This window comes from Epinephelus lanceolatus, chromosome 13 (genome assembly GCF_041903045.1).
Source record: "Epinephelus lanceolatus isolate andai-2023 chromosome 13, ASM4190304v1, whole genome shotgun sequence".
Classification (NCBI taxonomy): domain Eukaryota; kingdom Metazoa; phylum Chordata; class Actinopteri; order Perciformes; family Serranidae; genus Epinephelus; species Epinephelus lanceolatus.
In genome coordinates, this window is record NC_135746.1 from 15,386,769 (window position 1) to 15,407,421 (window position 20,653).

At 41.0% G+C, this 20,653-nt stretch overlaps 1 protein-coding gene and 1 long non-coding RNA gene across 3 annotated transcripts in view; one reads left to right on the top strand and one right to left on the bottom strand.

The window, feature by feature from the left end:
* The first annotated feature begins 2,160 nt into the window (after nucleotides 1-2,160).
* Nucleotides 2,161-20,653, top strand: part of LOC117270663 (uncharacterized) — a 40,824-nt gene continuing 22,331 nt past the window's right edge. The window contains exons 1-3 of the long non-coding RNA XR_004502823.2: nucleotides 2,161-2,376; nucleotides 2,445-2,592; nucleotides 17,687-17,775. This is a non-coding gene — a long non-coding RNA (uncharacterized LOC117270663). The remainder of the gene's footprint in view (nucleotides 2,377-2,444; nucleotides 2,593-17,686; nucleotides 17,776-20,653) is intronic.
* On the bottom strand, nucleotides 5,201-19,290 carry jdp2b (Jun dimerization protein 2b). 2 transcript variants are annotated; one of them, XM_033648400.2, is made up of 5 exons: nucleotides 19,151-19,290; nucleotides 17,345-17,397; nucleotides 8,243-8,460; nucleotides 6,394-6,498; nucleotides 5,201-6,131 (listed from the first exon to the last, which is right to left on the bottom strand). In XM_033648400.2, exons 3-5 carry the CDS (start codon nucleotides 8,435-8,437, stop codon nucleotides 5,940-5,942), a joined length of 492 nt encoding a protein of 163 aa, XP_033504291.1. In that variant the 5' UTR covers nucleotides 8,438-8,460; nucleotides 17,345-17,397; nucleotides 19,151-19,290; the 3' UTR covers nucleotides 5,201-5,939. The 2 variants fall into 2 exon arrangements, with proteins under 2 accessions (XP_033504291.1, XP_078029913.1); XM_078173787.1 differs by lacking the exon at nucleotides 17,345-17,397 and having other exon boundaries at nucleotides 19,151-19,261.

The window sequence follows — 20,653 nt, forward strand, 5'->3', positions numbered from 1 at the left end:
ATGTAATTTTCCTATTGTGACTATAATACTTTTAAAATCTACAATATATGCAGTTATTACACATTACAAAAAAACATCAGATCTCTTTGGGTTGATCTCCATCTCTGGCGGCATTTTGTTATCTCCATGGCAACGGATATATGAGTAAGAGGGTCAAAGTTCAGGGCGTTATGTCATAAGGAAGACTTATGTCCCAACTGTGTGCATACTACATGCAACAGTACGTACTTTTTAAAGGCAGCTGCAGTACCTACGAAAAGCAAAAGGAAAAAGTATGCTATTCGGAACGCACCCTGAATCAGACATACGTAGATGTCAGCCACCATGTTGAAGAAGACTTTCTGGAGGATCCACAGGGGGAAGAGATCACGATGATGAAGAAGAAGAAGAGGATATAACTGAAACAGGATGTTAGTCTTACACATCGTCCCGTGTCCTTCTGACGAACGATATTAGATGTCAAGCAGTTTACCCATGACTCAATAATGAGGTGCAGGTGAGACGGTGCATCTGGTCATTGTCCCCTCTGTGGTTACCACTGGAGCCACCAGACAGAACCAGATTGCACTGTTGGATATCACACCTTGAGACAATTCACCCCTAATAATCCCACTCTGCAGGGCCTGCATAAGTAATGCTGCACATGCATATTCATAAGCGTGCTGTTTTCTTTTCCAGGCCATTTATTCAGAGCTAACAAATGTGGCCGAACAACTAGCTTGCATCTGGCCCTATTCTTTCCCTCCTCTCGGCCCTTTGATATGGACGCCAGCTCTCTTTTTCTTCCTCCTCTTGTTCTGTTGTCATACCAGAAGATTATTTTTGGATGGAGAGAATGAGGCGGAGGACCCCGTGGCCCAGCCACAGACACAGCTGGCCATGCTCAGGTGGGTGCAGCTGGTTGGTGTCAGAGGTTCAAGTATTCACACTGGACAGAATTGGGTTGAGTTAAGGACGACAGTGGAAGGAGAGGGGAGCGGGAGTTATTAGGATACACCTGTCAGTGGTGCACAATGACACTGGGTTTGTGATGTCAGTTCCACCTCCTTATAAGTAGCTCTTTATTTTGCTAAAATATTAAATTCTGAGATTTGTATGGCAGAAATGGAGGACCTACTGAATTTACAAAGTCCAATTGGTAACTTACAAGAACAACATCAAATAACAGACTACATTAACGTTTATTTGAAGATGTCTTAGGTGTATTTTGGCATTTTTATATTTCATATCTTAATGTGTAATTCCCTGACAATGTTGATAAGCTACAGTTATCCAAACATTTTCTGACAAATAACTTAATTTTGTGCTTAGTTTAAAAAAAAAAAAGGTTGCTAAAAAGAGAAGATGACGAATGATGAAAGTAGAAGCTCTTTGCATCTTGTTGAGAACAAAATGACGTAACAATGGTCAGTGGAAACTAAAATCATCAACCCACTGAGGGCTGGATTCAAAATCACATGGATGGTGTCTGGGCATCAGTGAACTCCTGGATAGTCTGTAGCTGTGCTTGGTGGCAGAAGATGCACAGATACATAACGTCCCATAGGTTCTCAATTGGATTTAGGTCAGAGGCACAAGAGTGCCAGTCAATGGCATCAATGCCTTCATCATCCAGGAACTGCCTCCACACTCTGGCCACATGAGGCCGCACATTGTCCTGCACCAGGACGAACCCAGGGCCCACTGCACTAGCGTAAGGTCTGTCAAGCGCTCTGAGGATTTCATCCCGCTACCTAACAGCAGTCAGGGCACCGTTGGCTATGACATGGAGGTCTTTGTGACCCTCCAAAGATATGCCTCCCCAGACCATCACTGACCCACGCCAAAGTGGTCATTATGGATGGATTATGGAACATGTGCCATCCTGGAGGAGCTGGACGACCTGTGTAACCTGACTGGGCTACAGGCACCGCCTCATGCTACCCAGGAGTGACGAGGACACTAGCAGAACACCAAACTAGAGAATAATCAGTCAGGAAGGATAGGGAGAGAGCAACTGTCTGTGGACACCACATGTAAAACCATTCCCTTTTTGGGGGTTGTCTTGCTTTTGCCTCTTTGTTGCACCTGTTGTCACTTTGATTTGCACCAAAGCAGGTGACACTGATCCAGAATCACTTGTGCTTCCTATATGGACAGGTGGATATCCCTGAAGTTTAATTGACTTGGTGTTAAACTGTGATGATTAACTGTTCTCTTATTTTTTTGAGCAGTGTATAAATTAATTTAAGGGATTGAAGCTGCCTTACTTGCGGCCCATAGCATAGTGATTCAGATTGACATTGACTTCATCCAAGTGACGCAGGAAGGAAGAAACTGGAAAGGTCCTGACCACTGACGGGAACAATACAAGGGGAAATGAGGAAGTGAGGCGAGGTGAGTGACGACTATACATCATCATTATTATTACAGTATGGTCACTTTAACCTACTGTCTGTTTCCAGGTCAGTATCCCACTCATCACCACCGTCGCCCCCCTGACCCTGGGTTGGCCTCCCCTTGTCCTCCATCTGATCTCGGCTTGACTGCTGCTCCTCTTCCTCTTGCTGCTCCTCCTTGACCTCCTCACAGCCGAAACAGTGTGGAAACACGGTATGACACAACTAAAACAGAATTTATATCGAGTTAAAGAGTTCACAGTAGTTAACATGACTTTGTTGAAGCCTCAAAGTTATGTTCCAATTAAAGCGAGGAACGGTTATCTTCTAGCTAACCATTAGCGTTATTTCGTCGACCAAAATGACGCAGGCGCCCGTTAGAGCAGACCAACGTCTTTACGGTCAATATAAAAATAATTAGGATCGGTATTTCAAACAAACATTTACATTTCATTTTAATAGGCGTGTAAAATTTCCTTTGATATTCAGAATAACTAAAACAGCAGCCAGCATGAGCGAGTTTAGCCATTTTATGAAGTATAATATTAACGTGTTAAAAAAAGACGAACGTTTAAAACAGGTAACCAACGGTTGTTGTTAGATAGGTCAAATTCTCGAAGGAAAATACGGATGAAAAATGAAAAAGGAAGAAAAAACAATAAATAACTGGGGGAAATCGTTCATTGCATTTACTTTTACAGTGCAGTTCACAAAATGATCCACTAGATGGAGCTGTTGACCGCAGTCTGAGCTGAGAGATACTCACTACAGTACAACACAGCTGGTTCTAGTGTTCGTCCTTCAGCAATGATTTTTATTGCATTATAGTAGTAATTAGTATTAGTATTTTTTTTTTTTTTTTTTGACCTGCACTCATCTACTATCTTAAATTGTCTGAAAGTCACTGGCTATTTGAGGGTAGCATTTCAGTTTTGTAGTCTGGAAGGAAAAAAGTGGCCCATGGACTAAATGCATCATAAAATTGTTTTAGATAGTTATTGGAGATGTGTTACTCCTAGTCTGTGTCAGGGAGTAACTAGTTACATGTTACGTGAATTACAGATACTGATCAAAATATTGATGTTAATAAAGTGGTTGCATCTGAATTTATTTATTTTTGGTAAGAACTTTAGAAGTAGAACATAACATTCATTCTGCTGCTTTGCATCTTTTCACTGTGCAGGATTGCCTTCTTTTGACATAGACTTTTTTTCAGGTTTACAGCACAGTTTAATACATTTGTTAGAAAAGTAATCAAATGTAATTAGTTACATTGCTTACTACATTTTTAACAGGGAACTAGTTATCTGTGACCTACTATATTTCAAAGTAACCTTCACAACACTGCTTCTGCTTAATAGATCAAGGGAATAGGCTACATTTTGGTGTCAGATTTGAACATCTGTGATGGGTGATGGTAGCTGCCTAACAATTTTATCACAGTTGGGTAAAATGTGAGCATGGTTGGTTGTATAATGATTTGGGGGTTGGAAGGCATGTGTTAAGCTAATGTATATTTGGTTGGGTTATTTGAGACATTATTAACTACTTTAGTTAATGTGTAAGTTAATTATAATTATTTTAAATGGCCAGTGGCAAAAGTAATCAGACAGTCCTACTGGTGAATTGCTTAAAAGTGTTTGGTTTTAAAACTGAGCAGATTTCCTATTACATGTTCAAAAAGTTTTGTTTTCCTCTTTTCCTTTTTTAAGATTATGTTTGCGGGCATTTATGCCTGTATTGATAGGACGGTTTTAGATAAAGAAAGAGGGAGAAAGAGGGGATGACGTGTAGCAAAGGGGCCATAGATGCCCCTGTGCTGCTGCTGAGGACTCAAGCTAAATGGGGTGCACACTCTACCAGGTGCACTAGAGGGCGCCCTGGTTGCTTCATTTTTTTTGTAACAATACATGTGCCAACCAATCCAGTAATGAGGCTGGTTGGCACAAATGGACAATATGACTTCAATCATGAATCACCCAATTTTAGAAAACATTTGTGTACATTAAAACATATTTATTTATAGCTGAGATCATAAACTTTGTTTTGCAGCTTGTTGGAATATTATAATAAATTGCGCCACAGAAATAGGGGAGAGGGGGAAGTGTGCCAGCCAACCCCAGTCTCCTCTATTGTATAACAGAAACTAAAAACAATGCTACTCAGGGTTCTTTTAAAAAAGTTCTTTAAAGAAATAAAGATTTAAATATGTGAGGGGGTTAAAGAGAGTGAAATCAAAACGCAAGTTATATGAGTCAACAATTATTTTAACAACTAGGGTGCATTAAGGTAGTCTTGAATAAACTAGCAAAAGCTTAAAATAAACTGTAAAATTTGGTAACCACTGAGGGGCAACAACAATTGGAGCTGTATGTGGTCAAGTTTACAAATGCGGGGCATTTCTCCTGCTGAGCTCTGAACAAAATGAGCCGTAATAATCATGGCGCATGAACAACTTTTGCTGAGTTTTGAGAATGAAAGTAAAACCCTTATTTTTGGCAACGTGCCTCAGCTAAAGAAAACATGATTTCACAACGTTTTGTCACTTGATAGTTGATAGTCATGACCATGAGGAACTGGAAGAAACTTGAGATACTGCACGTCTGATGGAGTTTTTAAAAAAAAGTAGGACATGGTCTTTGTTGTAGTTAGAAAATAAAATTTAATCTATTCAGGGTAACAGAGTCATACGTAGCAGATACAGGTCCAGAACAGACATTGAAATACTGCTCAGCTGAAAAAGGTTTCTGCTTGTTTTCACAGCTGTTTGACAGCGCAACATGACAGACGCAGACTGGAAAGATTGAAAAGACAAAATCACATCAAGTGATTGACAAGCATTTCATATATGTTTATGTATACAAAGCAGTATAAAACAAGTACAATAATGGACAGACAAGTCCAAAAAACGAGGGTGTAAACATTTTGTGTATATGTGCTCTTCATGACGCCAGCGTCACCACAAATCGGATCAACCGGTATCTGCCATCGTCGAGGCAGGGTATAGAAATCAACCTTACAAAAACAAAAAAAAAAACTCTACTCCGTCTGGTGTACTTGTATTGAGTATTGTATTCTAAAAACTCTACACCTGTATATTTCAGCTAGCATACAAAGGAAAACTGCAGAACACTAAGCCTTTGTGGGCGTCTGCATCGAAACAATGCCACACAATCTACTCAGGGCTTTTGTAACAGAGCACCATATTGATATTAGTGTGTTTCCTCAGCGTTGTTTCCAGTCGTACTCTACTGTTTCCATTGGTCCCTTTATGTAGAGATGGTTGAAGTAACAACTAGGCACAGCGGGTGTCAACAACAACACTTAATGCGGAGATGAAACTGGGTATTTCCAGTCTTCCAATGGACAGAGCCAGCTCATGTAGCAGTACTAAGGAAGCCCTACAACCTCAGGTCTTTGGGCAGAGTCTCCATAAAGTCTTCAGCTTGGAGCTCAAGTGCTTGTTTAGAAATGTATTGGCAGTTGTGTTTTCACTTAAATGGCTGCCATGGTGGTGCTAGTTTGGGCGTCAGGGACTCCACGTCCCTGGTTTCCTGGTTTTCATTTGGCGTCGGTGGACAGCTGCTCCAGCAGGGGGTTGGCCTCGCTCTCGGGTGTTTTGACGCTGTCGGTCCTCACGATGCAGGTGGGCCGGTGGAGATTGAGCATCACCATTAGCTGCTGCCTCTCCAGACGGAGCTCCTCGATCTGGGCCTTCAGGTCCGAGTTCACCATCTCCAGACGCTCTGATTCCTGGACGGAGATGTTGAATTAGATACCACTGGACAGATACATTGTTCAGAGTACTTTAAGTCATTAATCTTGTCAGTTTTTATGACTTCTGAAAACCCTGACTTTAACTTGTGCAGCTGCAGTGGTGTATTAGCCTGATTGCGTTGGGGTTGTATGATTTAAATCAGCTGTTCAGGTTGACTGAAGTCAGGCTATTCTTGGCCAACACTCTGAGCTGCTTTGCCTCAGCTCATCAGTATGCAACGCTGTGTCATGAACTCACCCTTTGAAGGAAGTCAGTCCGTTCCTTCTTTTTGTTTCGGCATCTGGCTGCTGCTACCTTGTTTTTCTCTCGTCTCCGTTTCCTCCTTTCCTCGTCTTCATCCATCTGCAAACACAATGAGTTGTTAATATGAGAAACAGGCATTGTATGGGTTTACTTTATATGAAAAAAGGCAAGATAGTTACTTTCAAAATTACATAAATCTACAACCAACAGAGTGCTGCTGGAGTCCTTAAGCGTGGACATGAGTTAGTGTTTTGCATGTGTGGTTCCCTCATCTTGAAGTCAGGGTTTTTTAATGGGTTTTTGGTTTGATGCCTTAAATAAGGTCTGTCGTTAACACAAGCTTACGAGACTTTCACGGTTTGTCCTGCGACGTAAAATACGCCAGTAAATACCCTAATGTGACTTTTGAAGCTTTTAGCCTACTTAAGAAAGGCAGCTGCTAACCAGTGGCTCACTGAGACTTAAGAATGTCATTACAACAAACAAGGCTTTACAGCCTCTCATTATGGTGGCGACATTAAGACATGCAACTGAAGTGTTGGTCGTTTAGAGCCTAATGTTAGCTTTTTACTTCTGGCAATCGCATTTAGGATTTAATAATGATAAAAGTGGTGTTAATTTGTGAACATTATCTTGCTGAACAAACATGTAAGTATCATAAACGTGTTTGCCACTGAGCTTTATCCTGCAGTAATCAAGAATCCAATGGAAAAATGCCACTGGCGTTTTGTCGAAGGAATCAGGGCAATGTTAACAAAGAAAATGTCACCCCTGCAGCACTCTGTAGTAGTGATTCCCTAGATGAGGAAAAAACTACGCTGTGCAACCTCTACAGTAATTCTTGCTGTAAGGGGGGGCAAAAGTCAACTCAAGTATTATCAATTTCATTCCCTTATACTGTATACACTATGACTTTGTTCTACTTTTTACATTCACGTAGAATAATTTCATTGCTCAATCCTAAAATTTAAAATCACAGGGCCCCATAACCAATGCATCCACAACCACATTCATGATTTATAGTTGGAGAGATAGTATTTTATATCATCAAGCTTGATGTCAGGACACTTAAATGTAATTTTCATTGTGAAAACACTGTTACAGAGCAACTGGCACCAGAATATGAAATCATTTTTAGTCATCTAAACAGCTTCATTTCTTTTCTTTCCATCACTTGAGGTTAAGAACATAAATCAGAATGCAGTGCGTGTGATAATGAAATGAATCATTTGGTTCTTTACTGACAAACGTTAGCTGGAGACTGATGTAATTTTTAAAGAAAATGTTAAAGACCTGCCTTGATATAAGTAGGGCTGGGTATTATAACAGTATTTTATATTTATATTTATATATATATATATATATATATATATATATATATATATATATATATATATATATATATATATATATATAGATATTGGCTTCGAATTTGGATATTGTAATGTAGTAAGTGTTGTCTTTTCTTGGATTTAAAGGCTGAATTACAGTAAAGTGATGTAACGGCATGAATTTACCAGACTGTTCCAGCTGTTTCATTGTTTGCTTTTCCGCACTTAGTCATTATATCCACATTACTGATGACTGTTCAAATGTTTCATTGTGTAAATACTTTATGAAAGCATCAAAAGTCAAGCCTACAATTTTGTTGCAATATTAATATCAAAGTATATGGTCAAAAAAATGGTGATATCTGATTTTCTCCGAATCGCCCAGCCCTACATAGAAAGCTTAGAAACATCCTGAATCTAACACCCTTCTTCTTGTTTCTGCTCTCTGACTCCATGTAAATTGATTTCACACCCTCCTCCTACACTGTTTCCTCTTTTCTCTTCCTCCTCACCTCTGTCTTGATGGCCAGTGGCCTCTTCCCCAGCCTCCCCAGGAAATGCAGCGGGGACAGCATAGTACCCAGCTGGCGGAAGTCGGCCAGCTTGAGCTGGTCAGTGAGTGTGGTGGCCGAGATGCCCGCCAGCGGGCCCAGGCAGGGCAGGGAGCCTGCCGCCAGCGAAGGGTCAGGTATCTGTCCCGGCATCATGTCCGACACGGCCACCACCGCCGCTGTGGGGAGAGAGAAAAGAGGAAGGGGACGATTAGGACAGGAGAATTGAACCTAAAATGAACTCGCTGACAATGACTGTTTAAAGCAACTTTTTAAGTACATACAGTGGAAAGAGAAGTGTGCACATGGCTTTTACATTTCCTATCTCTTATTGCACATAGTTCATAGTATAGATCATTCTTTTCTGCATTCTGGGGGGATCTTTGAAGGGATTTTCTTTTTCATTCTCCAGTTGTAACATAAGCCATACTTTAATACCCTTCTTCCATTGTTGTATTGCAGCCTTCTGACAGTATCTTTTATTCTTATTGTGATCTTATAGCGCTGGCATTCCATCCACAAAAAGATTAATTTACCGTCTTCTGTCCTTGTCATCAAACATTTATCTAAATACGGGTTGCTGTTTCCAAGAATGCGTTCAGACGTTGACAGCTTTGACAACTGTGTTATCTTCTTAGTCAGCAGCCGGTGAAAAAACAAACTGCACACTGTCAGCAGCTACATACTCATCTTTGTAGTTTCACATGCGATGGGAAGCCATGAAACCCCTCCGGCATGATCACATAAACCCAGGGCCATCTCCTACATGTACGCTTCTGATAATTTACTGTGGTTTTCGTCTTGAACGTTCACTCGGTTTTCGTACAAGGGATTCAAAGGATATCAAAAGCAGTCATGTCAAAACAGAGCGGGTAACGCTCATGCATTCCACTGCCACCCTCTTTCAACAATTTTGGGTCGTTTGGAGGGATTGACCGCAGCACTTTTTAATGTAATCAGCGAGGAATGAGGGACAGAGGGGAGAAAAAAGGAGAACTTGTGCAGGCCTAAAGGAAGTGGCTGAAGAATTAAGACGTCTCTCTAATTACTGTAAGAACCGAGACTTGGAAAACTTCTGATGGCCAAATAAAAAACAAATGTTACAGATGGGAACAGTGAAACATGAGCCGACTGTACCCTGCCCATCCCTGCAATCTCCGAGGAGAAGCAGAGCAAGACCACTGGATTTCAGAAAAGTCTGACAAGAAATTGTTTATCCTCATGTTCAGTGTTTCTGTAGAAATGCAAATAAATTTGAAAACTGAATCACTGATACTTCAATAACTTTGGCCCTCTGACAAAATGTCCACAAGGATTAAACCCATAGCTACTTGATGATATCAGAGTGAGTTCTACATTAACAGCTTAAGTCACATTTGCCTCCTGAGTATTGGGCTGCAGCTGAACCGCCACAGGTTGGGCACAAACCGAACAAAGCCCCTCTCATATGGAACCAACAAAGACGAGTATTGTGAGGCACTGTGGAAACAGCTGACTTTACTGGTGGGTGACTAGCTGACAGGCCGACTGTATTGTAAGTTAAACCAAGTTTTTCTTTCTTTGGGGGCTGAAAGACTTGCTCTATTACAAAAGTCATAGAGGAGGTGATTGAAAAAAAAACAAGGTTATGTAACTCTATTCTAATGTTCTCCACCCTGCTTATGGGCTGGTCTTCAAGTGTTTTTACAGTCGGACTGGAGTTTACTGTCGAGCACGGTGGAAACCAAATCAGCCCACTTTTAGCAAGAGGGAATTCTGAGGCGCAATATGACGCTTCTCTGCTAAGCAGTGAAGACTGAGATAGGAAATCTGTCACATAGTCCTTCAAATTTATTTATCCTACTCTCGTTTAAACTTCTGGGTTGAGCAATCAGGGGCAGAATGTTGCATGTAACATATAAAATTCAAATATTAATCAAGTAAAGGTTGTCTGCAGGTAAAAATGAGTTATATTTAAGATATTTTAGGACATAGATCAGTGTTTTTGAAGTGGGATTGTATGGGAAACTTATCCATAGTCAATGTATTGCATACAGTGGATGTCAGTCAGCATGCCCCCAGTTTTGGAGAAGCAGACTTAAGTCTGACACTAAAGCTCAGCAATGTACTGCTGTAGATGGGGGTAACCAACAAAATACACTATATTAAAAGAGTATTTTCACTGCTTTACCTTGACACAGACAGCCTGTTCTGACAGGGGAGTTATTAGCGGCTTCAGTTCTTGATCCACGCTCCCATCAAAACCTCCAGACTCCATTGACAAAGACGGTAATTCTAGCTCCCTGAACACAGGAGTTGGTGATCTACGGCTGCCTCGATCAGTTAGTCTGTTTTGTTGTGTGACTTTAGTGAATCTGAACCAACCCTTTTCAATGCCAAAGTCACACAACTACACAAACTGCTCCATTTTCCCGCCATAAATCGCTGTCTATCGTCAAGGTAAAGAAATGAAAATATTCTAAATATAGCGTATACTTAAACTGATCTCATTTTTTTTAGGAGGGACTTTTTTAGGTGGCTAAAAGTAATTTTGTTGCTGACCCCTCCACAGCAGGTTGTTTAGCTTCCATGTCTAACTTCAGCCTGCTTCTCCAAACTAGGGGGCATGCCATCTGACATCTACTGTACTGTATGTAACATACTGTCTATGGATAAGTACCCCATACAGCCCCACTTCAAAAACTCTGAACTATCCCTAACTTGCGATGGAAATACACGCCAAAAATAAAAATATACTCTTTCCAGCTCTTTCCTGTTGATAGGCTACTCTATGTGCTTACACAGAAGCAATAAACTACAAACAAAGGTGTTAGTTTTAACTATACAGACTGATTGCGATATCTTAATGCGTAGAAGGAGTGAAAATAGGAGTACTGTGTGCATACAGGTGTTGTGTCAAAGTCTGTTCTCATGTTGAACAGCATTTCCCTCCTGTTAAAATGATGTTTCCCACAGCGCCAACACCAGAGATTCTTGCGGTGACATGACTAAAAAACATTAAGACCCACTCAATCTGACTTTAAGTCAATTTAATACTTTTTAAGGCCTTTTATTCGCAAATGTGAATTTAAGACATTGAAAGAGTTTCTAAGGATCCGCGGCCACCCTGCTAGTATTACAGTACATTAACTGTCAAGAGTCTGTCACATCTCCACATTACTCTTGACCTGTTCCTTACCACCTCCAGTCTGCACGATTTATTCGCTCCAAGGACAAGTTGCTGTGTGGAGCCAGTGTCCAATGAGGCATTTTATTATTTAAATCTCAACTGCCCCCCCCTCCTCCCTCTTTCTCTCCCTCCCTCCCTCTTTCCCACTGTATGTATACTCCCATTTACACTGCACTTGGCAGCAGCCTGTTGTTTTTGCTGGAGAGGAAAAGAACAAGACAGCCCTGGTAAAAATCTCTCTCAGACAAAATTCCCTCTCTCTCAAACTCCCAGGAGAGGTGGAGGACTGGAAGGTGCCAAGGCCGTCTCTTTCTGCAGAGAGGCTGTCTAAGAACAAGGGAAACCATATGGCAGCTAATCCAGGGTGAACGAGAGCGAGAGAGCTCTCGAATAATAGCCAGACAATAGTATAAATCGCTGGGCTGAAGTGACTAAGCCACTACGTTTACTATAAAGTCTTTAGACTATTAGATTAAGCTCCAAGTTTCACATCAGACCTGATGACTTGTGACAAAAGAGTAGGCCATGGTTTCTTTTCCTTTCATTGCTCATTGCTGACCAACAACTGCTGGAATTCAAAAGATGCGATGTGAACTAACTCACGGGCTGAGAGAACAGCCACAGGAACTGAAGCGCCCATTAGGAATGACTGAGCAAATCACTTTCAGAGCCAAAATGGAGTCCAATATCCAAGTTGGCCAGACACTCGGGACTGGTTTACAGACTCAGATTAGGCCCGTCGTGGACAAACACATTTTTTCAGTGGAAATTGACACTAGAAAAATAAGTCGGTTCAGGAGTCATCATATTTTATGTCTATCAGACGGGCTTCTACGCTGTGCACTGTAATGCAAGCCTGATCAGTCAGACGTATTGCAAGGAAAGCCCCCATTCCATCAGGCATGTTGAAGCATGCAGCTGAGACTAGACCTCCACACACACACACACACACACACACACACACACATAGGTGCAGAAATACTTCTGTATATAAACATACATAAACCTCATATTTGTCTGCATGACATCAGATCGCACAAATCAAAAGAACCCACAGAGGTAGTTTTGCCAGAGGGCCTCCAAAACAAAGGTGAAATGATGTCTGAAGCGAGACACCTTCAATTATGACACATAAAAGTGAGTTACACACCATTCCAGACGATTAATAGTACACTTGTAAACTCCGACACACAGCAGACTCTCGACGCGCCTCACTTTTGAGTTCAACATGACTTTTAAGTTGAGTACAAGTTTATGTTTAAGCTCCTCCGTCTCTTTCAACCTGCCACACAAGTGTCTCGAAATCCCCCTCGCAAACTCAACAGCCCGTCAAGCCTCGAGACACGAAACCCTACAGAAGTCTCATCTGTACAGCACAGGGAAAGTTTGCTGATGCATGCCTCACACTGCGTAATTATACCCAAAAGCATTAGTCAAAGTGATTTTTACATTTTCAAAAGAGGGGTATTTTTTTCTTTTTTTTTCTGTCAGCAGCAGCAGCCTGCAGCCGAGGATTAGTGGTCAGCGTTTGATGATGCAACGCCGTCACTGTGCTTTTGCAGTCGAGCAGAACAGCCAGTGCCACAGCTTTTAGGCCCACACTAGTCTCAAACAAAGACACCTACACAGCCCGGCTCCGCTGCCTCTCAGGGCAAACTGAGAGGAGACGAGCCGAAGCCAAGGGCGGGGAGCGGAAATGTCATGTATTAGTTATGAAATATATAGGACCGTACTCGACACATTCTGGCTTCGGTCCAAAACTAATCTGACTGCATGTGAGCCGTAGATAGCTGGAGGTGTGTGTGAAGGGTGCGTGTGCATGTGAGGTTCCTATATGTAATGTGCAGGCATTCAGTGTGTCCTACACATATATATATATATATATATCTACAATACGCTGGTTTCTTTGCTCACACACTCTATCTGTCTTCAGCTCGACCAAATGTGTCCATTTCCTGAGTCATTCCTGAGAGCAATTAGCAGTACGGAGGAATTCAGCCCCTTACCAATAGCCAGCAGCACGACTAGAGGCCCTATTATCCTCATCCCCTATAGAGACGGTGAAGGAGAGGGGTGGGGGGTTACAAGGTTTTTTTAAAGTCTACTCATTACCTTTTATATACTGCTTCTTTTTTAAAAAGGAGCTAACCTTTACCAGCGCAATCATTTTGGTGACTGACAGCCAGAATCAAAAGTATTTGCTAATTTCTCTTTGCCGGAGACACAAGTTACATCTCTGTGCTGCCAGACTACTTAACTTTAAATCACCGGATCATGGTGTTACGGGAAAGACGTGCACACTTTCCAAGATGCTATTTGACCACTTTTTGTCAGCGCACTTTATTAAAAGTCTAATTTTGGACTAATACGGCCTTGCATGGCCCACACACCAGCATCTTGCAAAACTCTTACAAACAGCCTCTTCGGCTCTAACTCCACACGAGCGCTGAAAAATGAACAATGAGCGCAAAGGCTCGGGCCAAGGCATGCTCTCTCAATCGCTAGCCAAGGTCTCGGCGATCATCATTACCGTCTGCACTCAGTCAGGCTGTGTGTGTTGAGTTACAGCCTTTCGCAATCCTCTGAGGAAACCAGGGAATTTGGCACTGGCTCTTTCTCGAGGATGGGACGGTCCAAATATACAGTATAAACATTCCTCCAACCCCTCATTATATTATCATTGGAGGGACAAGACACAGGCATGAGAAGGGGAAGAGACTCCCTAATAATGTCTGTTGTTCTGATCATGCTGCGGTCATCTCTGGCCATTAAACTCAGGGGTGATAGTGTGTGGGAGTGGAAGTGATTATCGCAACAGAAAATAGGATCTCTTTTCATTTCGGCTTTCATTTCTCTTTTGGCTGTTCTTATAGGCCAAACAGCTGCCGCAGATAGAGGGAACCTTTCAAAATCGCTCTTGCGAAGATGACTAAACCTTCCCAAAGCAATTTGATGCAATTATGAACATTTAACCTTGCAATATTGTCAATGATGATGAGACCCTCAGCTGCAGCGGTAATGAGCGAGCTTAATTTCCCCCTCACAATTACAGATTGGATGCCTCAGCAGTGAGCAATCTGGAGTCCAGTGATTGCAGAGGTTATCAATGAAATTACACAGGAGAGCAGGTAGTTTAAAGGTCCAGTGTGGAGGATTTAGGTGGGATATGTTGGCAGAAATTGAATTTAATATTAGCATTTAATATAATAAGTATGTAATATTAAGTGTATAATCACCTGAAAATAAGAATTGTTATGTTTTGTTACCATCGAATGAGCTGTTTATATCTACATAGGGAGCAGGTCCTCATGAAAGGAGTCCGCCATGTTGCACCACCATGTTTCTACAGTAGCCCAGACCGGACAAACCAAACTAGCTCTAGATAGTTTTTGCATTGACCACCATAGGTAGCTGTTCCAAGACGAGGCGAACGATGTTGGAAACGGAACAGATTTTTAATGTGAAACTGCTTTATTCTGTGTTTTGCGTCTGTAAATCACAGGGTCTGTTTGTTTTGGACAGGGGGAGACCTCCGTGGATAATTTGGCTCCTGGTAAAAACCTCCTGAACGTCTGGATCTTAAGTTATCAGAGAAGAAAGATGAGCAGATATTAGCAAGAGCTGGGCTAGCAGCCCCTCTGCGACAAGCCAAAAAGCCTTTCAGAAACTGATTTGTATCGTGAAACTGTTTTATTCTGTGTCTCACCGAGTCTGTTTATTTTAAGAGAAAGATACCTCTGCAGATAATTTTGCTCCTGCTAAAAAAACAACTCCTGAACCGTGAACACTGCAGGAATCCTAACCGGGAGTTCACATTTGTCACACAGGAGAAGTTTCAGCTGGTTGCAATCTCCAGGCCTCAACGCTAGATGCTGCTAAATCCTACACACTGCTCCTTTAACTCTATTTTATCGTAGACTTCAGCCTAAGAATGAAACATTTTTCAGGGCAAATTGAAACACAAAGCACCTGCAGATATGCACAAGGCATGAGGACTGTGGCTGCCTTCATTCAAACATTACTGTGTGATCATTGGCTGGATTCCTGCTTGGCCTGCTCCAGCCATTCAAACAGTCACACATCTATATTCTGCATCTGGGTGGTCCTGGTTGAATTATTATATTGTTACTATTTTTCTCCACGTTGTAAGTCAGGATTAGACTTTGCATGGCTCTGAGCTTTGGTTTGGCTCAGACAAGGATTAAATGAATCAAAATACAAAATGCAGACAAAAGCCATTTCAAACGTATGGACTTTACGTCTGTGACAAATCCAAGGCAAGTTATGTGCAATCCCTGACAATAAGATATTGGCCAACCAAGTCCAGAAAATCAGATTTAATGCCGCCTGTTGAAGCAATCACCGTTACGTAACGTGTGGTTGTCACTTTAATGCCGTTTCATACTTTGTCCTCTGATATTTCCTCATCTGCCCCACGTCAAGCATACGCTTGCTCTGACTAAACAAGCCTCACTGTCTGCACTGTGCTGTGTTCAAATCCTTTTGTTCATCTCAAAGGCTGTTAAGGCTGTTGTCAATAGTTAGGTCGACATTTAGTGACAAGACTGTTTCTTTTGCAAACAGAGAAAACTGGCTTCAAGTCCAAAAGAAATTCAGGAAATCTGGAAACCATAACTACGTGAAGGAGCTTTTACTGAGCTCTTTTTCTAAGAAAAAAGCACTGGCTTTAATGTCTCTTCTCTTGGTTACACCTTTGGACGTTTGGGTGTTTGCTTCCACAGTGCACATCCAGTCTGTCCTGACACACTGTTTTCACAAACCATGTGGAAAGGCTTATGGAGACTACAATGTGATACTGATAATGTGATACACACAGCAGCGAATAGCTGCTCCCCCAGCATTAGTATTAGTATCATTGAGCCTAGCTGTTGCATAGTTGGCTCGCTCGCCTGCAATGCGTCTGCTGTCTATTCAGTGTACTGGGGTGCAGCTTGGCAATTCCAGCTCTCCAGAGACGCACTGGAAGGCATTTCTACTTAAAATAAACCCTGTGCGCCCACGTCCAGCCTCTCAGCCCTGACGGCCCTGCGCTGCTTGTTGGCTCGCCAGCCCTTCCCCATTAATCCACTGCAGCGTTCCATTTATGCAGAAACCATCCTACGGATGTGCCTGGGCAGGCGCTGGGGCATTTAAACCCTCCGCGACACACGCTCGTTCACTCAGACGCACGCAAACACAGATAAAGACACAAAGGCAAACGCATATATAAAGAACACAAATAGTTTCCCCTGCATGGCACGTAGTTGCACTGCACCAGCTGAGGAGCATGCACTTGCTATATAGGAAAACAGTGAACCTATGAACTTGCAAGTCACAAGCCCACTCACATGCACATGATCCACCCCTGCCCATCATATTTCCCATTCCATGATTGGCCTTTAACCTTCAGGCCAACAAGGGCAGATAACTGATGCTACCTCTGGCCTACATAGAGTTTCTGTTACACAGCAAAGTGTAAATCAAAGGCCCCGATGTGCACAAAAGTATGATATAAGCAGCAGCACAGGGAGAACAAAGAACTGCTGTGGTGATCAGGAAGAAGTGTAATATTGGAGTCTGTTTCTACTATGCAAATTCACTTGTGAGGCCTGCACGCACAGACACACACACACAGAGTTTCCTTTATCCAGAGCTGTTACAGAGCATGTGCACCGTGATGGGCCAAAGCAAAGATTACAAATCTGAGCGCACATTCTTTGCTGTACTCTCATGCTACCAAATAAACTTCACACTTCATTTACATCACTTATGTTTCAAGGTGAAGCAGCTATGCCAAAAAAAGTTGGGTTTTTTTTCATGCAGCTGAAGGAAATACTCCAGAGAGCATCCCTGATTAATTCAATCTTTAGTTGTTTTAAATGTGCAGTACTCACTCAGAGGAAACTTGTCAGTCGTCTTCTGTCAATGATGCAACTGTGTTTGGACGCTGTAGAAAGGAAATATGATATGTATTACTATTTGTATTATAAGTATTTGTATGAGAGCTGAAATGAGCAGTTTTAATAGTCGCATATTAGCGTGCAAAAGTAGCAAACACTATCTGCAGGGGCTTCGGTTTTGTTTCAAGTTAGGAGGAGGGAGCATATGAGCAGTTAAAGCATCAAACAATTAATTCCTGCATTCTGGAGAAGTTTTCTGCACCAATTTGTGCTTTTTCTGCATCCATTTATGGTGCAAATGTCTGTCTGATACTGATACTTTCATGTTTTTCTTAGGGTGGACCAAGCAGATAGTGAGGGGCATGTGTCCCCTGCGCCTCCCTCCCAATCTACACCTGTGATTCTCTGTTTCCTGTTTGTCAAATGTGAGTATTTTCTTCATTTTTCCTATCTCATGCCATTGAAATCTAATCAATCTAATATATTTGTGGTTATTGTGATTCAGATTCAGATTCAGAATACTTTATTAATCCCCGGGGGGAAACTTTTTGTTCCAATGCTCCGTGCAAAGTAGAAATAGAAATACAGCATGAATGGAAACAAGAGATAAAGATGAAGATATAAATAAGATACTAAAAGACAATGAAATAAATAAAATAAAATATTAAAGTAGACATTAAAATAAAATAAAATAAAACATTAAAGTAGACGTTAAAATAAAATAAAAATAAAATATTAAAGTAGACAATAAAATAAAATAAATAATAAAATAGTAGACAATCTGAAATATATACAATATACAATGAAATGGTTGTAGCGTTATAAATGAAATAAGAATGAGTAATTATATTGTGTGTTTTGTTTTATAAATAGCCAAATGAGTCCGATCATCAGAGGGAGGGGTGACAAACAAACTATCTGAGGATATCACCTTGGGCTCTGGAAAATTGTGATGGGTATAGATCAATTAATTGATAATAGAAATAATGATGTGTGCAGCCCTGATTATTATTTCTCCATCCACACCAACAGAGACACACTGCTATCTCAACTGGTAATATTAGCTTGCTGTGTGTCATGCAAAGAGTTAACTCTCAAGTGAAGTGTTATAAAAAGGTAAATGGACTGGTAGAAGTAGCCGAATTTAACGTTACAACGGTCTTGATAAATGACATGACTGTACAGGATGGACAATGTTTATTCATGTATTTATTTAATGTTAAAGTTAAAAAACGTTACTTACTCAGTGCAGTTTGGTGCACCAGACTAGCTTAGCTTGCAGTTACGTAGAAACCCCCCAGTGCGCGGCGTGTGTAGCGTTACATAATGTCTTCACAGGGCTAACCGACACTTCTCCTGTTTAGCAACACTGAAATTAAGACTCCCGAGATGAAAATACCTCCAGTCCGACACTAGCTGCTGTGTAATTTAGCTAACGGCTCTGTAAATAACGAGCTATGAGGCGACAGTTGCTACAACAGTTGTAACAACATCGTTTTTAACGGTTGTGGCAACAAACTGACTCCTGCGGTGGGAGCTCGGAAAACTTTAAAACTATTAAAACCTCTAACTTTTTCACGGTAATTAAATAAAGAATACATCCTTATTTTTTAATATAAAGTGATACAAATACTGACAAACAAACCCCGGCGTGTTGTGTCTCTACAGCGTGGTGAGAAAAAGTGCAGAAAATATGCAAATACATGAAGCTCGCACCAACATTAAGCTAACTACTAGCACAAAAGCAAAGAGAGGATAAAACAATGGCAGCCTAGCTCGACGGATCACACACAGTCTTACCTGTTGTGCGTCCAAAAATCCGCAGTAATAGTGGTGACGGTGCGGGAGTGAGGAGTCGGATGTAGGTTTTGGGACTAAGTGAAGCCGTTGCATCAGCCCGTTTAAGTACTGGTCTTGTCTGTGAGGGCTCGGGAATGCGGAACTGCTGTCCCAGACGTAAGCATGGATGAAAATAATGTAAGAGGAGGGCTGAAGACACAGAGGTTTGTTTGCTCCACCCCTAGCAACCAAATAACATACACACACTGCTGGAGGATAGGAAAGTTTCAGCTGAGGAGGAGAGACATGGAAGTAAATACACGCCTGCGGCCATAAATGGGTCAATAAATAAAGTTATGGCTATAAACACACACACACTTGACTTAGCTGCAGGTGTTTTATGTGACAGGGGGTGGGGGTGGGAAAATTCATTGCTTTATAAGTACATCAGTCTAATTGGTGACTTATTTAGACTGTAACATGTTATCATATGTATCTATAATCATCATGACATCTGGTTTGAGAAGTAAATACATCTATTGGTATCAGTATTCAGATCCTTAAGGAAAAGTAGTGAAGTTCCAAAGTGTCAAAAACCTCAATTTCATGTAAAAATCCTGCATGACAATGTCACTAAAGTAAAAATACAGAATTAAATGTCCTTATAGTGTCAAAATAATGCAAAAACTCTTCCTTTAGAGTGTTATATTATTAATAATACATGATATCATCAAATATTATTACTTAATGTTGTATGTTGTCAATGTGCAGCCAATTTTAGATACTTAAAGCGCTGCTGGTGAGTTTAATAATAAGGCACTGCATCATCATGTGTTTTATTTGTTAAATCTTATAGATATATTGTGTCTATGCATATAAATATTTCTCTCTGAAATGTTGTGAACTGGACGTATAAAGTATAGCATAAAATAGAAATACTCAATTAAAGTTTATGTATCTTAAAATTGTACTGAAGTGCAGTACTTTAGTAAATGCATGTAGTTGCTTTGCACTACTGCCTTTAATACAGTATTGTAATGGAAGTCGAATACAAATAGTGGATCAAACTTCGATAAAATACCTTAAAAATATATCATTATTCAATACCATTTTTGATACCCCGGGGGAAAAAATTACATTTAGGGCATATAGTTTAATATTTTTTTATCAAAAGATAAATAAAACAACGCTATAACATGACAAAGACCACTTTTATTTTCTTGGGTAGTAGCAGATAACAGCACAATGACTGCACTGAAAATTGAGAGACAGAGAAAATGCAGCTGTGACAAGTATCAATACTGCTGAAAAAAATTAGTTCAGAATAGATATGCATCAATAAATCAACATTTATGACAACACTAAATCCATGTGTGACATGTGTTGTTGTTTTTTTACTTGTAATAAAGGTATTAATTCCATTTGGTGCAAGAAATCTGAGTGCACTTGGAGGACTTAGTGTGCCACTGCTCCCAACGTTTTTTGCTTGTGACCCCCTAAACAAATTAGTATCGACTTGTAACT

Excerpts from the sequence above, each read along its gene's own strand:
- jdp2b (XM_033648400.2), bottom strand. The coding sequence starts at position 8,437 with ATGATGCCGGGACAGATACCTGACCCTTCGCTGGCGGCAGGCTCCCTG. Across the intron at positions 6,499-8,242 it reads CACTGGCCATCAAGACAGAG|ATGGATGAAGACGAGGAAAG; the intron begins GTGAGGAGGAAG and ends TTGTGTTTGCAG. Across the intron at positions 6,132-6,393 it reads GGACTGACTTCCTTCAAAGG|GAATCAGAGCGTCTGGAGAT; the intron begins GTGAGTTCATGA and ends ATCTCCGTCCAG.